At 44.9% G+C, this 20,486-nt stretch overlaps 2 protein-coding genes across 2 annotated transcripts; both read left to right on the forward strand.

The window, feature by feature from the left end:
• Window positions 1-2,390: 2,390 nt before the first annotated feature.
• hoxb8a (homeobox B8a) lies at window positions 2,391-8,046 on the forward strand (the record flags this gene model as incomplete). Its single annotated transcript, XM_083976655.1, has 2 exons — window positions 2,391-2,823; window positions 7,619-8,046. The coding sequence occupies 2 exons, from the start codon at window positions 2,391-2,393 to the stop codon at window positions 8,044-8,046; spliced, it is 861 nt and encodes a 286-aa protein (XP_083832781.1).
• A 2,749-nt stretch (window positions 8,047-10,795) lies between these two features.
• Window positions 10,796-18,611, forward strand: hoxb7a (homeobox B7a; the record flags this gene model as incomplete). The annotated part of the gene is made up of 3 exons (XM_083977745.1): window positions 10,796-10,807; window positions 12,917-13,178; window positions 18,155-18,611. 3 exons carry the CDS (start codon window positions 10,796-10,798, stop codon window positions 18,436-18,438), a joined length of 558 nt encoding a protein of 185 aa, XP_083833871.1. The 3' UTR covers window positions 18,439-18,611.
• Between the last annotated feature and the right edge of the window lie 1,875 nt (window positions 18,612-20,486).

A 20,486-nucleotide genomic window follows, 5' to 3' on the forward strand; every position in this document is an offset into this window, starting at 1 on the left:
TGTACAATCAGCTGATTTACCACAGTCTGTAATTCAAGCGTGCGCGCTGGCAACATTCGGGCCTCTTGTGCTTGGGCTGTATAATCTAAATAAATTAAATTCCGGTATAATGACATGTTTATTTGGATGATAGCAGCGCGCGGTGGCTCCAAATCCAAACAATATTACCAGAAAAGATGAACTTCTGATTTCCTGCACGTATGAGTTCCTGTGGGAGCTCACATCACCGATTCCTCAGATCTGATTGATCGGCAGCTCTCGGGCCTGTGGTGGAGACAAATTAAGTCTCTATCAAAGAAGAAATAACTCTACAATTGAATCTTTTTTGGGGGCTAATCGCTGCTCTTCAGGCCATCTTGCTTTTTACGAGCCCCGGCTGTTCTACAAGGCCGAGCTTAACCTTCCCACAACTTATACCTCGTTAGAGAAGAAGCCCTCCCTCTACCTCAGCCTCAAACAGGGGAGGACCGCGGCTCGTATGGAAAACAGGGCGAAAATGACAATTAAATACCGGCCCCAACGATGAGGCATTTACGGCCTCCGGTTTGCGAAAAGGGCGCGTCGTAAAAAAGGAGAAAAAAAAAAGCAGCAGCACTTCTCTGTTTCTCTGCTGCACGGACGTAAACAAGAAAACACTGCTGCCCCTCCGCTTTATGGAGCTTTATAGTTTGTTAAAGCGTTTACAGCCCCTTCCTCCTAGGATATTACCCTCCCCTGTCCTCTTTACACGTTTATGGAGACCACATTTATGAAAGTAGACTAGGATCAGGAAGGATGCGCTCAGAGACCCCGGAGCTTAAGCAGCAGCAGCAGTCAGGAATGGAGCCGAGGACAGGACGTGGTGGCTCCAGCATCTGATTTTTACTTTTTAAAACCTCAATTAGGCCACATTTATAGACTGGCACCAATTAAAACCGATGGCAATTAGGGAGCACTGGTCCTCCATCCGGACTCCTCTTCTTCCTCGTCTTCATCTTCTTCTCCTTCCTCCTTCCTCCTCCTCCCCTCAGTCTGTGTCAGCCTCTCTCCACCAGGTTCCCTGACATTTCCAGGCCTCATTCCCAAGCAACCACATTCTCTGCTGCAAGGATTCATGAGGAGAGATGAGAAAAAGCAATTAATGAGAGCGAGACCCCCCCCCCCCTCCTCCCCCCATACACACACATGTACACACATACACACACAACCACCACTACATCAACAGACCACAACCTCAGCTTTCCAATAATAAAATCTCCATCCTCCTTTTCTCCTTTTGTTTTGGTGAGTTGTAGTGTGTGTGTGTGTGTGTGTGTGTGTGTGTGTGTGTGTGTGTGTCAGACCTCTCATTAACCCCTGCAACTTCTCTTTGCTTTCATGTTTGCTGCTGCACCTCTTCTCTTTCATCCCCCTCTTTCTAGTCTTCCTCTTCTTCCATTCTTCACTTCTATTGCGTTATTAGAGGCGCGTGGAGCTCTTCCAGCCATACACCGGGAGAATATCATCTCGGTTTATACAGGCGCGTGCGGGTGAAGCTGCAAAAAAAAAAAAAAAAAAGGAGGAAAAAAAAGTGTTATAGACTTTATGTGTGTGTGCGTGCGCGCGCTCCCGTGCGCGTTTGTCTATGTGCCTGGAAAAGCCAATGGGACGAAGAGCTGATAATAGATGCAAATTATCCCTGAAACCGAGTCACACACACACGAGGGCGAGGAGGAGAGAGAGAGAAATAGAGAAAGAGAGGGGGAGAGCGCGCGCCAGAGAAAGCCAGAGAGAGAGAGAGAGAGAAGGGAAGAGAGAGCGCGCGCGGTAGAGAAAGAGAGAGAGAGAAAGAGAGAGAGAAAAAATATGAAACAACTCATTTGCAGAGGAGTAAATCACGGAAAAGCCGTTTGAGAGCGCGACAGGGCTCCCGCTTACCGCGCGAACACCGGAATTGTGATGCGCACGAGCCCTTCCTCCTCTACTTCTCCTTTTCCTTCTTCTTCCTCTCCTTCCTCTTCTTTTTCTCCTTCGCTGGACATTTTATGGAATCTGTGTGATTGTAGTTGTTGTTGTAGTTGTTGTTGTTGTGGTGGTGGTGGTGGTTGTGGCTGGCTGCCGTTACCGTTACTACCGTTACCGTTACTCTCAACGCGAGCGGCTCCTCCGCCGTGGCCGTGAGGAGGGAAAACACCACAACAACGGTCCCCGACACCGGCGGCAGACCTGCCTCACTTTCTCTCAGTCTCCCTCCCCTCCGTGTCCGTGTGTGTGTCCGTGTGTGTCCGTGTGTGTGTGAGTGTGTGTGTGTTGGTGTTCCGTTGCCTCACACCGCACGACAGAAGCAGAAAAAAAAAGAGACAAGATAACCGAGAGCCGCCGGTCGCCTCGTCCGAACACAAACTGAAACAACAACAAACAACAACACAAAGATGAGCTCATATTTCGTCAACTCGCTCTTCTCTAAATATAAAAGCGGGGACTCGTTACGTCCGAACTACTACGAGTGCGGGTTCGCGCAGGACCTGGCCGGCAGCCGGCCCACGGTGGTCTACGGCCCGGGCTCCGGAGCCACCTTCCAGCACGCCCCGCAGATTCAGGACTTCTACCACCACAGCGCCTCCACGCTGCCCAGCAACCCGTACCAGCAGAGCCCCTGCGCGGTCACATGCCACGGCGAGCCGGGCAACTTCTACGGATACGACGCCTTGCAGCGGCAGACGCTTTTCGGGGCCCAGGACGCGGATCTGGTCCAGTACAGCGACTGTAAACTGGGAGGCGCGCCGGGGCTCGGCGCCGAGGACGCGGAGGGAACCGAGCAGAGCCCGTCACCGACCCAGCTGTTCCCCTGGATGAGGCCGCAAGGTGAGGGAGCGGAGAGCGAGACCGAACCACCAGAACCATTTTCTTTTTCTTTTTTTTCTTCCTCTTCTTTTTTCTTATCCTTTTGCCTTGTTTAAAACAAACCCCGTGCTGTGTGTTCTCTCCCAGGAGGTGAGTGTGTCCACGTCAGGAGCAGAGACAGGGAATGGAGAGCAGGGAAACACAGGGAGAAAGTTGAAAGTGGTTTTAAAAGCAACTATTTAAAGAGGGCAATTCAGAGCTTCCTGCGCTCAGAGTGGAGCCACAAAAGCGCGTTTATGGTTTTATTGGCAGGCACCAAAACTTGTGAATGACTTTTAAGGTTTAATTGCCCCGGTCATATAGTAGCTGTAGTGAGAGGAGAGAGACAGGGGGATGCTGGACAGAAGCACCTCCACTGGCTGACTGGGAGGGAGAGAGCCGCTCAGAGCAGATGGTGGACGAGCTGCTGGATGCATCAGCTACATTTAGACACGCAGCTTTGACTCGGCTTCAACTTTTACTGTTTCTGCCTTTTTTACGACTTGCCTGTGGTCTCCGGGACTGTTCGGCTACACGGTGGTCAGACCCACATAGGGTTAAATGAAGCAGCCAGTGCATTTGTGTGTGTGTGTGTGTAGCGAGAGAGATAGAGAACAGTGGAGAGGAGAAGATATCTGGACCTTCACAGCGTGTCTGTGTGTGTGTGTGTGTGTGTGTGTGTGTGTGTGTGTGTGTGTGTGTGTGTGTGTGTGTGTGTGTGTGTGTGTGTGTGTGTGTGTGCTCAACTCTCGGGCCTCTGTCTGATCAGTCTTTATCAGAGCTCAGCTTCACACAGACGCTCTTTTTTTTTTTTTCTTTCTTTGCCTTTGTGTCCTGCTTGACACGCAGCCTGTGAATATGGATCAGGCCCGATTGGTTTCAGCCGATCACGTCATAAATCACAGCAGAGCGCTGGAAAAAGATTGTGGGTTTTAAAAATTATTTGCGTTATAAGCGGGGCTTATAATTGATGGCTTTGAGCAATCCCACAATAAAACTGATTATGCGGGGAGGGAGGGAGGCATTTCTGTGTGTTCGAGAGAGAGAGAGAGAGAGAGAGAGAGAGGATGGGGGGCAGTGAATGGATTGACATGTATAGTAGCCTATTTTGTTTGAGCCCATATTTCTTGTGTTGTGCTGTTGTGTGTGTGTGCGTGCGTGTGTGTGTGTGTGTTTGAGAGAGAGAGGGAGAGAGAGAGAGAGTTTATTGCTGTGCTTATGTTCCCGGCTGTATTTTTTTATTTCTCTCTATTTTGAAGTGGCTCTATACAGAACTGCTTCTGGACTTTTGTGGCCTCTTTATTATCATCATAACATAGGAAAAAAATGAAATAAATAAAAATGGAATCAGGTGTACCAGCACCAGCACCTTCACACACCTGCTCAGCTAACTGTGTTTATAGCAGATAATTCACTATTTAGGCAGGGTTTTTAAGAAGACATGAGCCTCCCCTCCTGCTGCGCCTCCTGCTCTCTGTCCTCCAGCTGTGTGTTGTTGACTTGTGCATATTGAGGCTTTTGCTACTGTGTTGTCTGCTCTGTAAATTGTTATGATTCACATATTTAAAGCCACTCTTCGTGCAGTTCTCCCCCTCAGCTTCACTGTGCGTGTCACGGCTTTGACCGACCACACTCACGCACGGGAAGAGACCGAAAACGACTTATTAAGCAGTTTTTTTTTGTTCTTTATTACCCAAGATGACACTGATTCGTCCATTGATTAACAGTTTTCAGACAGTAAAGTTGGGTTTGACCCGGGTTCAGCCACCTCAGATCAGAAAAGTGGAGTCAAAACAGGAAAGCACCGCAAAACTGTGCGCCGCTGTACGGTCCAGGAATGCTTTGTGCGCACTGGGGAGGGGGGGTGGGGGGGTTACAGCCCCTGCACGGTTCGATGGGATATTGTCCTTTCTCAGTGTCAGGATTTATTACTTATAATAGCAGAAAAAGGCGGGCGAGCTTTTATGGGTGAAACGGGAGGATGGAGCTACAGTGGCGGGTGGTTATCACGTTTACCTCGGAAATTTCCCTTTAATGAGGGGGCACATTTCATAATTTGTATTATAAAGAGGAGCCCCATGCCTGTTCCCACACCGCCACACTATTTTATGTCCTAACCTCAGTACTGGGGTGGGGTAGAGGGGCCGGGGGGCGGTTTGGGGGGGGCTCTGTTCACAGAATATGTTTGGAAATCCTCTCGAGCCCCTGAGCTTTAAGGTTTAATATCCGAGTTTGACTCTGAACCGGTGAATATGAGCCGTTTTACGACTTTCACCGCTGAGGTTAGGAATATTGATCAATGATTTTCTCCCGTATGACCTTAAAATGAAAAAGAATAAGAATAAAAAATCTGATTAGGACGAAGAATGAGTGTATGTATGTGTGTGTGCGTGTGTGTGTCCGTAATGATATTAGTGTCTTTTTCCTCGGTTCTCAATGGCATCTGTTGTTCAGTATCTCTCCCTCTTCCAAAATGTCAACTGCCAAGTGCCATGCGTTAGTTTAGGGCGTCTTTAATTGGCTTCGTAAAGGTTTCATCTGCAATAGGTTTTAAAAATGTTTCATAATCCCGCGGCTTGTGTCGCCCCCCCCCCCAAACAATAAAACAGCGTGTGGTCATTCAGGTAGAGCTGCACGTCACAACAGAATATAGGACACAAATGAAGGGGAGATATCTCTCCAAAACGGTTTGATCTATAATACACAGTGCAGCTGTGTATGGCTGGTGTGAAGGGTTGGGGGTTAAATTCCCCGTGCATGTCGCTCCAGTCCAAAAAAAAAAAAAAAAAACCTTCGGATCAAAGCGGCCGTGCTGTTATTTTATCCAGGAAAGTGTTTCCCATTTCCCTTAATTCATGGCTGGTGACAGGAGTGAATGTGGCGCCCACTTCCCTCTATGTCTCTGCAGCACGAAATCACGGCGCCAGCCTTGTGACAGATAACACATACAAGACATTTACATCACTTACAAGTTCATGCATTTCCATAAAGACTCCCTTGTCTTCTTCTTTCTGGCTGCTTTTAACATAAATAGCAGCTCTGTGCCCAAAGACGGACACCACGAGGAGCCCCAATGAGACCGAGAGAGTGACAGCGTTTTAAACTTCACTTGGAGGTAGATATATAATAGATGCAGACATATAGATATATCTATTTTTTTTTTTACCGTTTACCTGAAGGCTTTATGACGTGATATAGTGTGGGAGATGTGCAGAGAATATACGCGATCATGGCTCCATCAGAGGCACTGCGCTCTGCTATATTTAATCCTGAACCTTAACTATGGAGACAGAGACAGAGACAGAGATAGAGAGGTTGTGTGTTAGTGGTGTCAACCGTAAACTTGTCAATTATGCACAATCAATAATCAATAATCACAGAGAGGGAACCAGTAGGCTACCTCGACAGAAACACCATCACTTTACACAAATGTTCCGTGTATACGCACGAACTGTCGGGAGTCTGACTTTTATTCTCCCTCTTAATACCGAGATAACGTCTAGTTTAGTGCAGCACTGTTGATTTTACACGTCACATAAATTTAGTGACTTTAAAATGTGTTTATACAGTATTTTAAACGGAGCTGACGTCCAGACTGGAGAGCCCGGGCTGTTGTTAGCAGGTGGAATTATATCGCCAGTTTGATGCCATATAATGATGCAGGCGTGTTTGTGCTCTCCAGCTTTACACATGCGGGTAAATGACATTTCACAAGTTCTTTATTTAAAAAAAGAAAAAGAAAAGAAAAAAGTAAAGTATAGTTTCTTTTCATGGTTGTGTGAAAAATCTCATATCTATGTTTATTAGTATTTATTGCTTTTAATTTAGTTATAGTGTGTCGGTGTACAGTTTCACTAACATGATATCTCTATATTTAATTTTCAGTATTTGCACTATGCTCCTATAATTAAAAGTGCAGTGTCCGTCATTGGAAGCCAGTCAGTTCAGCTGTGTTCTGGTCTTCTTTGTTTTCTGTGCGGGATCATTTTTCTCTTTTAAACCTGTTTACGATCTGTTCATGTGCATCAAATATTCATGTGCACTTCAGTAAGTGCTCAGTAGATTTGTCTTTGTTATATAAGAGTTTTCATAATGACTGCAGTGGCTGATGGTGCAGTTTGAGTTCCTGACGTCTGAAGAGTAACTATAGTAAAAAAAATATATATATATATATATTTTTTTTTAAAGTGTGCCCGTGTGTCTGTGCGCGCGTGTTTTTATTTTTTATGTGCTCGTGTGGACACTTTGCTGGATATAATATTTATATAGGCTAGTGTTTATATTTCATAACATTTAGAAATGACTGTATAGGCAACATATTAATATAATATTTATAATCATTGTATTTATGTTATAGGTATATGTAGGTTTAGATAGATAGATAGATAGATAGATAGATAGATAGATAGATAGATAGATAGATAGATAGATAGATAGATAGATAGATAGATAGATAGATAGATACTAATGAATTAACCATCTATGTATTTGTTGTTGTATTTGTATTGCTGCCCCAATGCTTTGGCAATATTGTATATCACAGTCATGCCAATAAAGCTTATTGAAATTGAATGAACAGATAGATAGATAGATAGATAGATAGATAGATAGATAGATAGATAGATAGATAGATAGATAGATAGATAGATAGATAGATAGATGGATGAAGGGCGGTAATAACTTAACGATCATGTGAGGGTGTAAGAATGCAGATCTGTCTCTAATAGCCCCCCTCCACCATTTCTCCCCTCTCCCACCCCCCACCCCCCTCCCCCAGCAGCTGCCGGCAGGAGGCGCGGCCGACAGACCTACAGCCGCTACCAGACCCTGGAGCTGGAGAAGGAGTTCCTGTTCAACCCGTACCTGACCCGGAAACGCCGCATCGAGGTGTCGCACGCGCTGGCGCTGACGGAGCGGCAGGTGAAGATCTGGTTCCAGAACCGGAGGATGAAGTGGAAGAAGGAGAACAACAAGGACAAGTTCCCCAGCAGCAAGAGCGAGCAGGAGGCGGTGGAGAGGGAAAGGAGGGAAAAGGAACTGCATGATGGAGGAAGTGGAGGAGAAGGTGGAGGCGGAGGAGGCGGCGGAGGAGGAGGCGGTGGTTCGGTGCCGGTAGCGGTGGCGGTGGCAGTGGCGGGAACGGCGGGAGCACAGGCCCCGGGAAGCGGGGAGGATTGCTGCGAGAAAACACACAAGCAAATGTAGGGGAGGAAAGAGAGAGGAAAGTTCATGAAGGGGGGGGGGGAGAAAGTTCGAGAAGGGGGGCCTATAAATGCTGGACAGTAAGGGGTGAGGGGGGGTGGGAGGCTGTTGTTTTTTTGTTGTTGTCTTAATTGAGGCCATTGGACTGCCCCGCTGTCTCCACGATCCAATCCATGGACAGAAACTTGAGTCTCCAAAATGGCGACCGGTGTGCTGGACTGAGGTGAAGGGGCCTCGCGTCTCTTGTCTGCTGACTGTGGAAAAGAAAAAACCGCGAAAAATTGATGCAATGAAGCAGGAACATGAACTTTAAAAAAGATAAAAATTGAATCGGGGGGAAGGGGAAGGGGGTCAATCCAAGTCAAACAAACATAGTCTAGCCTACTCTAGTGTTTAAAACAGACAAAAAAAGAACAAAAAAAATAAGAAAAAAAACGATAGCTTCATTTCTTTGTGGAACAATTATCGTGGAAACATTTCTATATTGTTAGAAGTTTATCATTAACAATTTTATCTTTGGCAGCTGTATAGTTTTTAAGTTAAAAAATGATGATGGTGCACTTTTTACTGTACTTCTCACTTATATGTTGTTGTTGTTGTTCTGGTAATGATTGATGATGACGATGACGATGACGTAGCAATTAATGAAATTTCCAACAACATGAAACTGCCTATTTATGCCATTTTAGTGGGTCGGGTCTCTTTTTTACACACTCTAATTGTCGTTTTAGTTGGTTTTTTGATGGTGTTTTGTTTTATGTTGTCATCTTTTTTCTCTTTTTTGGGTAAAAAAGCATGCGCACAGTTCAGATAAAAAAGAGAACATTCATAAAAATAAAAACGAGAATAAAAAGGATAAAAACTGTGGTTTTCTGTATTTAATGTGAAGAGAGAGAAAGACGAAATAGGCCTTTTATTGGGGTAGAAAGAAGAAAGCCGTTCCAGAAGTTGCCTCCTTTCCTTTTCCCTTCTTTTTAATCCATACTCTCAATCCTTTCTCTCGCCCCTAAGTCTTCCATCTTCCCCTCTTTTCCTCCTTCACCTCTTCTCCTCACCACCCAATTATCCCCTTCCTCGTTTCCTCCTCCTCTCCTCTCTGTCAGCACCCAGACTGATAAAACAGTTCAGTTCACCAGGCCAAACATTTAAGCCCTGACTCGGAAGTCCCTCCCACTCTCAACACACACACACGCACACAATCCACATCCTATCCAAACATCACTTTATTTATGGCCTGGTCCTCCACCTCCACTTACATTATTACCGGCCTGTATACACTGCTTTCCATCATCATCACGATGACGACTTGAGGTCGGATTGTTTCCATATGGGGGATCAAACACACTGAGCATGCACACTTACACATCCATATATATATATATATCTGCTCTTGAGCACGCGGGTCAGGCTTATTTAGCGGGAATCCCCAGTTTGATCAAAGCGTTTTCATTTCCAGGCGTTAATTAGGAATCAGTCTGACTGAGCATATTGTTGCTACAAAGTGCAGCACTGAGAGCTTCACAGACACACACACACACACATGCTGCAGACTGCACACGCAGCCAGTTTTCCATCAAGTGAAGACAGGCAGAGACGCACAGAAACGCGCACCTGTCAGTGCGGGAGGAGCGCAGTGACGCACGGCGCGCTGAGTGGGTTTTTGGGCGGTTTATAAAATACAAGTCCACGATAACGTAACTGTTGCAGAACTTCTCTCACAGTTCGCCCAGTCTTCATATTTATGCTTTTGCAAAAAATCACATTGAAAACAGATTAATGACTATAACTGGGTGTTAAGGCCTTCTCCAGTTGGATATCATCTGTCCGCTCCTCTGTGGTGTATCAACGCACATTTCCCATTATAGCTCCCACCTTCACAGCAGCTGTCATCAGACCCCCTCTGCCCCTATAATGTTCTTTACCCTCAAACTCCACACCTTCAGTTATTAATATAAACTTTCTACCAAAAAAAAAAATCATCTGAAACCTACAGCAGAGACAACCCTGATGTCCTCACACTGTGATGAGCTCCCTGTGTGGACAGGAGGATGTAACACCGCTGTTTCTCGGAAATGAGCGGAGCTTCTTTGAACAAGTGAACTGTCATTTTTATATTGTTCAAACTGTTCCACTGACGGTTTATAGTTTGTTTTAATGACCACACTGTAAAACCTTTATCAAGCACCAGAGACTCAATATCTCCCAAAAAGAATATAAGAATTTACTGGAATGACACTTCAAGTTTAACAAGTGCAGGGCTGGATTCAACTCCATGGGGGGCCCTGGGGCAAAAGATTAGTGTTAGCCCCCCCACCTCACCCCCCACACACAATATGCTCACTACACCACTACACAGTGTCACGGCGAGGCTAGATTCAGGATTGTGCATCATCTGATCACAGCATAATGATAATACTAATATGGGGCTTACATCTACATCTGGATACAGGCCTCGGGTCATGTTGGTTGTACGAGCAGCTTCTTCAGACCTATAGTCTAATTGTTAAGTGTCCTCGAGCTGTCACATGAGACAGCTTCAGTCTTTTTACCAACACCCTAAAATCACATGTTTATATTGAAGTGACAAACTGCTCACATGGAGGTGTAGGGAGGAGGACAGGGTGGACAAAACATCGGACTTCAAAAGAAGTGAGAGAGAACAGTGTTTGTCTTCTGTTCAAATTGATGGTCAGCACTATGTCTTTTATTAACCATGACCCTTATATAACCCTTAACACATGATTTTGTAGCCATGACGATGCAGGTTTGCTACCAGTAGCCTGCACTGAAGGGAATCTTCATCTGTATCTAATCAGCTTATTTTAAACATAATGAAACCTTTCATACAGCATCATCATAAAATTATTAATGATTGATCATATTTATTCTAATAACAGTTAATGTGTGGTGGTTTGCTGCCAAAGGCTGCAGTGGAATCCACATGAACACATGCTGTAATGTTTGAAGTACAACGCTGCCAGGCCTCTACCTGTGTGGCTACAATAGATTCAGATGAAATACAATCAGAAACCATTCATATGAAAAGCAGTAAAGTAAGTTCATGGGGGAAACTCACACAGTTCCTCACACAGAACAAACACTCTCTTTCTAATCCTGTAACTGTACCACATCCTTCCTGTTAGAAAGAAAAATAGGATTTTTTTTATGCACACACAAGCCTGTAACTCCTCTCTGCTCTGTTAACCATTACATCCAGCACAGAGATCTTTATCCCGCCGGACTCAGAGCAGCGTGGCGGAGGAAAGGTCAGAGTCACAGGTACACATCTACAGATCTGAGAGCGGGTCAGGGGTTGGGTCAGGGAACACAACTAATCAGAGCCGAGCTGAGCCGAGCCGAGCTGAGCTGAGCTTGAGGAGGGGCTCAGGAGGAGGTTCATCCATGCAGCCTACAGGCCTATAATATGGGAGAGAAGAGAGTAGCTACTTAGGTTTCTCGTCCCTCTCCTCTGAACTTGTGATGGATTCTGGGATGTGTTTCTTCTCTCCGACATCAATCCTCACCCACCCACTCCAGTGTCTGGTTTTGTTTGCGTTCAAGCTCGAATACTTCAAGGCTGGTGGAAAAAATAATGAAGCTGTAACTCTTCATGTTTTGATTATTAGTGGAATCAGAGCAGCGCGCCGCCTCTTGTAGCCGCAGCTGCTGCAATCTTTCACCCTGAGCTTTTATTGCAGAACCATTTTCAGAATGACACGTTTGACTGCTTTCATGCTGTTTACACGGTCTGAGCGGCCAGCGACGGCAGCCTGTGAACTTCGCTTTATTTAGGCAGGCTTATACACTACTTCACTCCCCGCTGTGTGTGTGATCCCGCGCTCTTTTGCATGTGTTTTGCTCTCCAATGAGTCAGGTTTACACGTCGAAAGTGCCGGGAGATCCATCTCCTCTTTTAGTCTCCTCGGCAACTTTACGCGCCATTTGTTTCAAGTCCAATCGATATCGCATCTAAATGGTGTTTTCCGCCTTTAGTGGACAACTTCACCCGCCTCTCCACTCCACTCCACCCGCCCGGGTCCGGTGGAGTCTGCGTGCTGGGTGTTTTTTGGCAGCCTCAGCCGTTTTGTTTTCCAGCTTTTACGCACGCTCCGTGATTAGTGGACACGTTCCGAGCTGCTGGGTATTGATTCTATAATATGGACTGCCTTGTATGCGGCGTGTATAGATAGGCCTGTGTGTGTATGTGCGTGTGCGTACTGCAGCGATCACTCCCCGTGTGTTCCAGCTAAATCCTCCCATTATAATCCTGCATCTGGAGGGAACCCCGCACTGTCATTGGGCGTCTTGGCATCACGTGAATCCCCCCAGTCACGTGGTCCGCGGGGTAATGGAAGGGAGGAGGAGAGTGGAGTGGAGTGAGGAGGGGTGATTTTTTTGTGTGTGTGTGTGTAATTCTAGACAGTTATACTCCGCCAATAATTCACCGCCGACATTAAACCGCCCCAGGTCTACAAATCAACAGCGCCAAATTATGAGTTCGCTTCACTTCTCCAATGCGCCGTTTCCCAAATTCCAACAAGCGGCCGCGAGCTGCTCCGCTCAGCTCCTCACTGACTCTTCAACTTCTCCCAGCCCGTCTTCCTCCGCCGCGTCTCCTTCGTGCGCCCTCGTTTCCAACAGCGGATATCACCACCACCATGTCTCCAATGGGAGAAGCAGCGGAAGACTCCCTTTCCCTTTCCCTCCCCCTTCCTCTTCTTCGTCACCCTCCTCCTCCTCCTCCTCCTCCTCTTCCTCTTCCTCCTCCCTCCCCTCCTTCCCCCACTCCTCTACTTCCTTATGGTTCTGTTTGTCTCTTTCGGGACTGAACGGGAACCGCGGGGGTCCTCCACCTCCTCCTCCTCCTCCTCAGCCCCGCGGCTCACCTCATCCTCTGAACCGAGCGGAGCTGCTGCTGCGCGGTGGAGCGGCTCACGGCGCGCCGCCGCCGCCGCCGCTGCGGAGATGCGGCTCGGAGGAGGAGCGGCTCCCAGTCCCAGGCCAGACCCAGATCTGCTACTCCTCGACGGCCGCCGGAGTCCCTGAGCCGCCGCCGGCCTGCAGGATGCAGAGGAGGCAGCTGCCCCAGGCCAACCAGGAGGGGCTGCAGATTTACCCCTGGATGAGGAGCTCAGGTAAGGAGTGTTGGTGGTTGTTTTGGAGGTGTGGGACCTTGTGAGGCCTAACAGGTAAGTTGGTAAATTGGTGTGTGTGTGTGTGTGTGTGTGTGTGTGTGTGTGTGTGTGTGTGTGTGTGTGTGTGTGTGTGTGTGTGTGTGTGTATGTGGGTGGGTGGGGGGTATGCCAAGAAGGGGGCAAAGGTTCCTGTGTGTGTGTAAGGGGAGGGTGGGGAGAGAGAGTGTAGGGAGGGAGGGGGGGGCATTTTCCCGACCCAATAATTACGGTAAGCGCTCTTTAAAGTGTTGGCCCGTTGCGCAGCGGCCACTGCCGGTGGCTGAACTATGCTGCTGCCCCAGTGTCTCTGTCACCGTTCTTTACAGCCTCTCTCTCCCAGTCGCTCTCTCTTTGCAGATCTTTTATGGCGGGGCGACCCCCATAAAACCATAGGCTAATTTAGGAGTTGCTGAATATTCATTAGGCGGTATTGTTTTAAGGATTGGACAAGGGGGGGAGGCTGCTGTATTATAGCCACAGCGTTAGAAAAGTGCAAAATAAAAAGTCGTCTCCCTCATATTCAGCGTCTGATCAGTGGAGTTCAGCCGCTCCGTCCTGATAGCCTTGTGTTTTGTGTTTTTCTCTCCTGCTTGGCCCACTGAAAGCTCATTGTACTATTGTACTGTCTCCACAATCCGCTAATACTATAAACACTATAAATTAGCAGACGGGGTTTGATCTGTGAATGGCTGTCCTCTCTGCGGATTGTAAAAGCGGCTTTTGTGCGCCAGCAGCGGGATGGGACGCTGAATGGGACGCGGGGCCTCGGACCACAAACAGGCAACACACACACACACACACACACACACACACACACACACACACACACACACACACACACACACACACACACACACACACACACACACACACACACACACACACACACACACACAAAGAGCATTTTATACCTGCATTAAAACAGTGAATGGTGGTGCGTCAAAATTGGATGATATGATGCGCGTGTTTGTGGTGTCCACAGTCGCGTGCGCTCTGATCAGATCCTTAAAGTCTCTGGCAAACAGTGTGTGTAAAGATAAACAGACAGTTTTTTTTTAATGAAATGATTTTATTTCCCTTATTACAGAAAAACTCTCATGTCAACACACGTCACTGCCACGAGGCTCCTGCTCAAGAGGAGGCAGCAGATATTTAACCAAAATAGTCTACGCGCGCACGTGTGTGGTCCTGTTTGAGAGTGCTTGAGAAGTATTACAAAAAAGGATGAAGTGAAGATTTCAATTATTCATGTTATTATTTAATCATAAAATGATAATAATGGTATTTTTGTAGATTAGGGTCATAAAATGTAAATGTGTGGCGCCTGCGTCATAGAACCAGGACAGAGAGGGCGGCGGATTAAATACTAGAAAAATGTAATTATATGAAGAAAAAAAAAAATACAGGAAATATGTAAAATATTTTACAATATATCACGTTCATGACGGGGACGTGAGGGAACGTACTTTTGGAAATGGGCCTCACAGGCTAATAAAGGAATTTGAGTCATTATTAATAATTCATAGTAACATAAAATAAAGGAGAAAACAGAGGAAGGAAGAAGAAAATATATAAATAAAATACACACACACACACACACACACACACACACTGGAGGCAAAGCAAACATATTTCATTCTGTCAGCACTTCTATTATTTTTCTGTCAATGTGTGTGTGTGTGTGTGTGTGTGTGTGTGTGTGTGTGTGTGTGTGTGTGTGTGTGTGTGTGTGTGTGTGTGTGTGTGTGTGTGTGTGTGTGTGTGTGTGTGTGTGTGTGTGTCAAACCAGCCAACATGTTGCGAATTTTAGAGATTTTAATTTAGATCCCATTGCAGTCCAGTGGGTCGGAACATGATTGGAGGGAAAAGTAAAGTCCCGGATGTTATTAAGGCAGGGGACCGAGCGAGCGCTCACGGGAACGCGCATGTAAATAGCTACATGAATGCATTTTATGTCTTTGACTGTGTGTGTGTGTGTGTGTGTGTGTGTGTGTGTGTGTGTGTGTGTGTGTGTGTGTGTGTGTGTGTGTGTGTGTGTGTGTGTGTGTGTGTGTGTGGCAGGTGTTTACTAGTCCGTGGTCAGATTGTGTCATCGCGATAGTCAGATTATTTAGTCTCGAGACTTGACAGGTGAGAAGCTGTGAGCTGAGCTGGGTGTGGTCTGACACCACCACTACTCTCACTCCTGCGTGGGTCTGAACGTCATCACGTGGTCCCGTCACATCTGGATTGAAATTAAATATCGTAAAACTACTATATGAATGAATTCATAGAGCCTAACACACACACACACACACACACACACACACACCTTATAAGGCTGGGTGTGAAAACCAAACACAGCCTACTATCAGTATCCAGATGTGAACAGGCATCACGGTACATTCTCTTATTTTGTGTGTTAGATCATTTCTGACATGGAGCAGAAACATATTTATACTTGTAAAACATTACCTTTAAGACTAAAATGTTATTTTTGAATCAGCTCATTGGATGACAGAATATAAAAACACTGTACATTCATATCATCCAAAGGAAATGCTCAACATTTCACATCCTGCTTCATTCTGTGCTCACTTGTTTCTGGACAGATGTTTATATGCAGAGTGTCAAACTACTGGAATCTGTGTATACATTACCCACCATGTGTAAAATGAGAGTTTCGGTGGTGAGTGTAAACCCCAGGTGGCAAAAACCCAAATTTACAACAAAAAAAAAAAGAAAGAAAGAAAAATAGAGAGGACATGACCTCAGCTTTCTCCGCCCCGGTCATGCAGGCCTCAGTGCAGCAGTGAGTGTAATACAGGTCTTATCTGCAGTGTCAAATTACAGCCTGTAGTCTTTACAGGAGCAGGCCTGAAAATCAATATCAAATCAATGCAATTCCATTTTTCCTCTCTGCAGCACATTTATACACTCAGAGCACAGACAGAGGAGGCTGCAGGACATTTATGTCAGACCGGAGGAAATGCATCAAGAAAACTGCGCTGGACTTTGTCTTTGATTAGCATGTGACCAAGAAGATGTCCATGCATGCATGTGAGAAGACTCAGGTCGTCCAACAGATGAGCTGCAGCGTGACCCCCCGTCCACTGAGAGGACACCGGGAGAAAATCCACCATCACATGTTTATGAGCCCTCACTAAATACCAGCTAATGCTGTTAAAGTCCAGACGACGGTCACAAAGCCCTCACTGCTCTTTGTTACTCTACTGACCCGCAACTTTACACACCCTATATAGAAAGCTGCAACTGTTGGGTTTTTTTTTTTTTTTTAAAGAAGTAGGAGAAAAAAAGAATACTTTTGGAAAAAAAATGTGTCAGAGAGTTCAACATCAGCCTCCCAAGAAATCCAAGACTCCACAGGGAGTTTTGTTTTCTGGGGAATGTGCAGAGGAAGTGAGTGGAGATGTTTCTGTGGCCCACAGTCGACCTCTGAGTGGTGAAACTGTGACCCAGTTTCTCTTTAACCTTCAGGCAGTGTGTGACCTGCTGCAGACTGGAGGTCAGCTCCGTATCTGTGCTCTTACTCAGCACTGACCCGAGCACATTCGACATAAAGAGCGATAGATTTTCTTTTTTTTTCTTCAAATCTAATTAGTAATGCTGTGTGTCTGTTGTACACCAGCAGCAGCCTGGTTGGTGTGTGCAGTGAAAGTCAGGAGGACTCTGCCTCTTTGTCCTGTATGGTGTTCCAGTCTGAGGTTCTGGGTATATTGAACAGCAGCTATAAGCCCACACTTTAACCACATCATTTACCAACAGCTTTATGGTGTTTATGCAGCCACAAGTCAAACGGCTTCTCCAGGAAGAGGAGGTGGCAACAAGTGGCCACTCAGTGTGGACCCAGACCGCTCAGCATTCAGAGAGGTGACGCAAAACATGGAGGTGTTCGTGTATTCACTCAAACGTTATACTGCTAGAGGAAATAAAGCTGCATTTAAATGCATCTGCATTTAAAATAAATGATTTCAGCTTTGAATTGTAAGTGAAATTCAATCCACACTGCAATTATTAAATAAGATACAGTATTGAAACTAATATTTCAGCGTGTGGCAGTTTTCAATTAGTAGCTATTTCAGTTGTTTGACTATTTTTCTTCCACATCTCTGTTAATATTCTGACACTTGAGTTTAATATTATAAAATATTGAATTTCATCAGGCCACAACAACTACTCTGATGAAAAAAAAAACTGAATTAGTCAGAGTTTTTATTCTAGAAAATGAAAAAATATATATGTAAAAAAAAAAAAAAAAAAAAAAATAGAAAATTATTAGTCCAATAACTTGTGCTCTACAATTTTGAAACTCATAAATCAAATTCAAATTTAAAGAAAAAAAAATTCTCTAAAATGTATATTTCATCGCAGTGAATCAGAGATTTTGATGTTAAAATGTCTTTTTTTTCTCTTGCATAACAATATCCCATTAAATAATCTGTGAACATTCAGATGTGGATTCATCCATTGTTCTCTTCCCCTGGTGGGAACATGGAGACTGATCAGAAGTAGTCAACCAAAATATTTAATATATTGATAAATTAATCTGAGCCCCAAACAAAACTATGGTGGAAATGTATTTGTTGTTTCACCAAATACAATTTATTCATGCTGTTAAAACCACAAAGTTCAGCTCTTTGTAGCTATGTGATCTGAATATGAATTCCAGCTGGATATGATAGATTACCATGGAAACGCTTTTATCCCATTTTATTTTCCCACATCACACAGAAAGAAAGAAAAAAAAACACCACTGTAAAATGTTGATTCTGTAAATATTCTCAGCGAATATTTTCACATTCAGCTTCGGGTGCAGAGTCAAATTCTAGAGGTGTGTCCGAGCAGACAGCCGCCGCCATGTTTGTATATGCCTATGTGTGTGTGTGCACGGACACAGTATTCTGATTGGGTAGGTGTGTGTGTTGTTGTGTGAGCAGGTGCAGACAGGAGGCGGGGGCGGCAGACGTACACGCGCCACCAGACGCTCGAGCTGGAGAAGGAGTTCCACTTCAACCGGTACCTCACGCGGCGACGGAGGATAGAGGTCGCGCACGCGCTCTGCCTCACGGAGCGGCAGATCAAGATCTGGTTCCAGAACCGGAGGATGAAGTGGAAGAAGGACCACAAGGCCACGGAGAGCTGCGGCTCCCCCACGGCCACGGAGCAGGAGGAGGAGGAGGAGGAGGAGGAAGAGGAGGCTGATGAAGAGGAGGATGACTGATGAAGAACTGAACATGTGTGTGTCATCCTCACTCTGAAATGGCGTCATCACTTAAAAAAAACAAAACCAACCAGGATTTCAGTGGAAGCAACTCCTTATTTGTATTAAAGGGATAGTTCACCCAAAATTGAAATTGCACTCATTATCTACTCCCCCTCATGTGGACTAAGGGCTGGGAGAAGTTTCAGAGTCCTCCATGGCTACTCTGAGTTACAGGGGGTCTCGGCGTAGCAGTGCATGTCCATATAACTGTTGCAAATGGATACCAACTGTCTTCATAACAAAAGGACACACCAAAAAAACATCCAAATACCTCCATGCTGCTCGTATGTAATGTCCGTCTTGTATTGAAGCCCCGAAATGCGAAATTGTCCCGAAAAAAATTAAATAAGTCTATATTTCAAGCTTGTTTTGTAGCGGAAGCTTCTCCCAGCCCTTAGTCGACATGAGGGTGAGTAGATAATGAGTTGAATTTCAATTTTGGGTGAACTATCCCTTTAACTTTTTGTAAATGTGTAAGTTTCTGTTACAGTAATTTCATAACATTTAAACAAAATTGATTCTAATTCAAAGTCTTTTGAGCTGAAATGATGACTGACAGAACTCCCAGGGTGCATTGCTTGTGCGTCAAAGTCTCCACAGTTTTTTTTAGTCTATAGAGAACAGACATGAGATGAATTTATGTAAATGTGAAATGAAGAAATATAATTAAAAATAAAGTCCTCTTCATTTGAAATTGTAATAGCTGCCTTAAAACATGAGTAAACTTCACTTGAACTGATGAGTGGAATACCTAAAGTTACATTAAAAAATGTGAGTTGAAATACTTGGGAGTTGTGTGTGTGATAAGATAAAGAAAGTGTTCTCATTGGTCATTTCATCATAGCTGAACTCAGATAAACAGTTGACTGGTTTGAGTTGGAACAGAGCCCAACACTAACTTGGTTTGACTGAGGTTTTTATTTAAAGCAGCAGTAGGCCACAACTGAGTGATGTTTACAGTGGAGGAGCTGCAGCCTAACAAACACTCAACTACAGGAACTAACTTGCGTGTGTCATCAGTGTTGACATTTGCTGCCTCCAGATGACAGACAAGGAAACCACCAACAACATTAACATCAGAGTGTATAAGAACATAATCGCCATGTTTCAGCTCAGAGACACCGGAGGAGGAAATAATGATGGTGTGAAGAAAGTCTGGCTTCAGATGCAAAAGGTTTTATCACCTGATCTGCAGCATGTCTGTGGATCTGCTGCTTGCTATATATTGTTATATTACTGATTAAACTTGTTTATTATCATGAGGATGCAGAGATGGAATTATAAAGCTGATGAGACTTTATGCTTTCTATGAGCGACTCAAATTGCCTTTGATAAAATTTGATTTCTGCTCAAGTGCTCATTTATCTAGATTTTTATTTCTATTTTTTTGTAATGGACATACACACTAAATAATCTAACTTTCAGTTAAATCATAATCACACATATTAAATTCAGAATTAAAAAAGATATAACCGTGGCTATAGTTTACAGTTTGGGTTTTGAGTCAGACCTTGTCTCTACAGCTGCAGATGCATGACACAGAAACCGCTGAATGCTGCAGTAATGCTTCAACTGTAACAGTAGCCTATGTAATATTGTCTGCATATTGTCCTGAATTGATTTTGATTCAATAATTCATTGATAATAAAGCTCTTGTATCTTAATCAAAGTCAGTAAGTTTGTGTCTGTCACATGTTTGTTAATAAATGTCTCTACTGGAGTTCACTTGTGTCTTTTCTTCTATGTAGATAATAAATAAGCCTGAAGCAGTGATCTCACCACCACATATTTTATTTCACAGGGAGAAAGCTGAGTAACGTTTTATATCTGTGTGCTTCTCTCTGAGGAGAACAGTATGACTGATCTGCGGCTGAGACAGTCACATCTGTAACTGTAACATGTGGTTTTTCTGTCTTTATTATGTGTCTGGAGAAATATTTGCTGCAGCAGCAACTTGTTTCGACTCTTCCAACATGTTTCCAGTCCGCAGCAGATACTGGAACACC

The sequence above is a fragment of the Trachurus trachurus genome (assembly GCF_905171665.1).
Source record: "Trachurus trachurus genome assembly, chromosome: 8".
Lineage (NCBI taxonomy): Eukaryota > Metazoa > Chordata > Actinopteri > Carangiformes > Carangidae > Trachurus > Trachurus trachurus.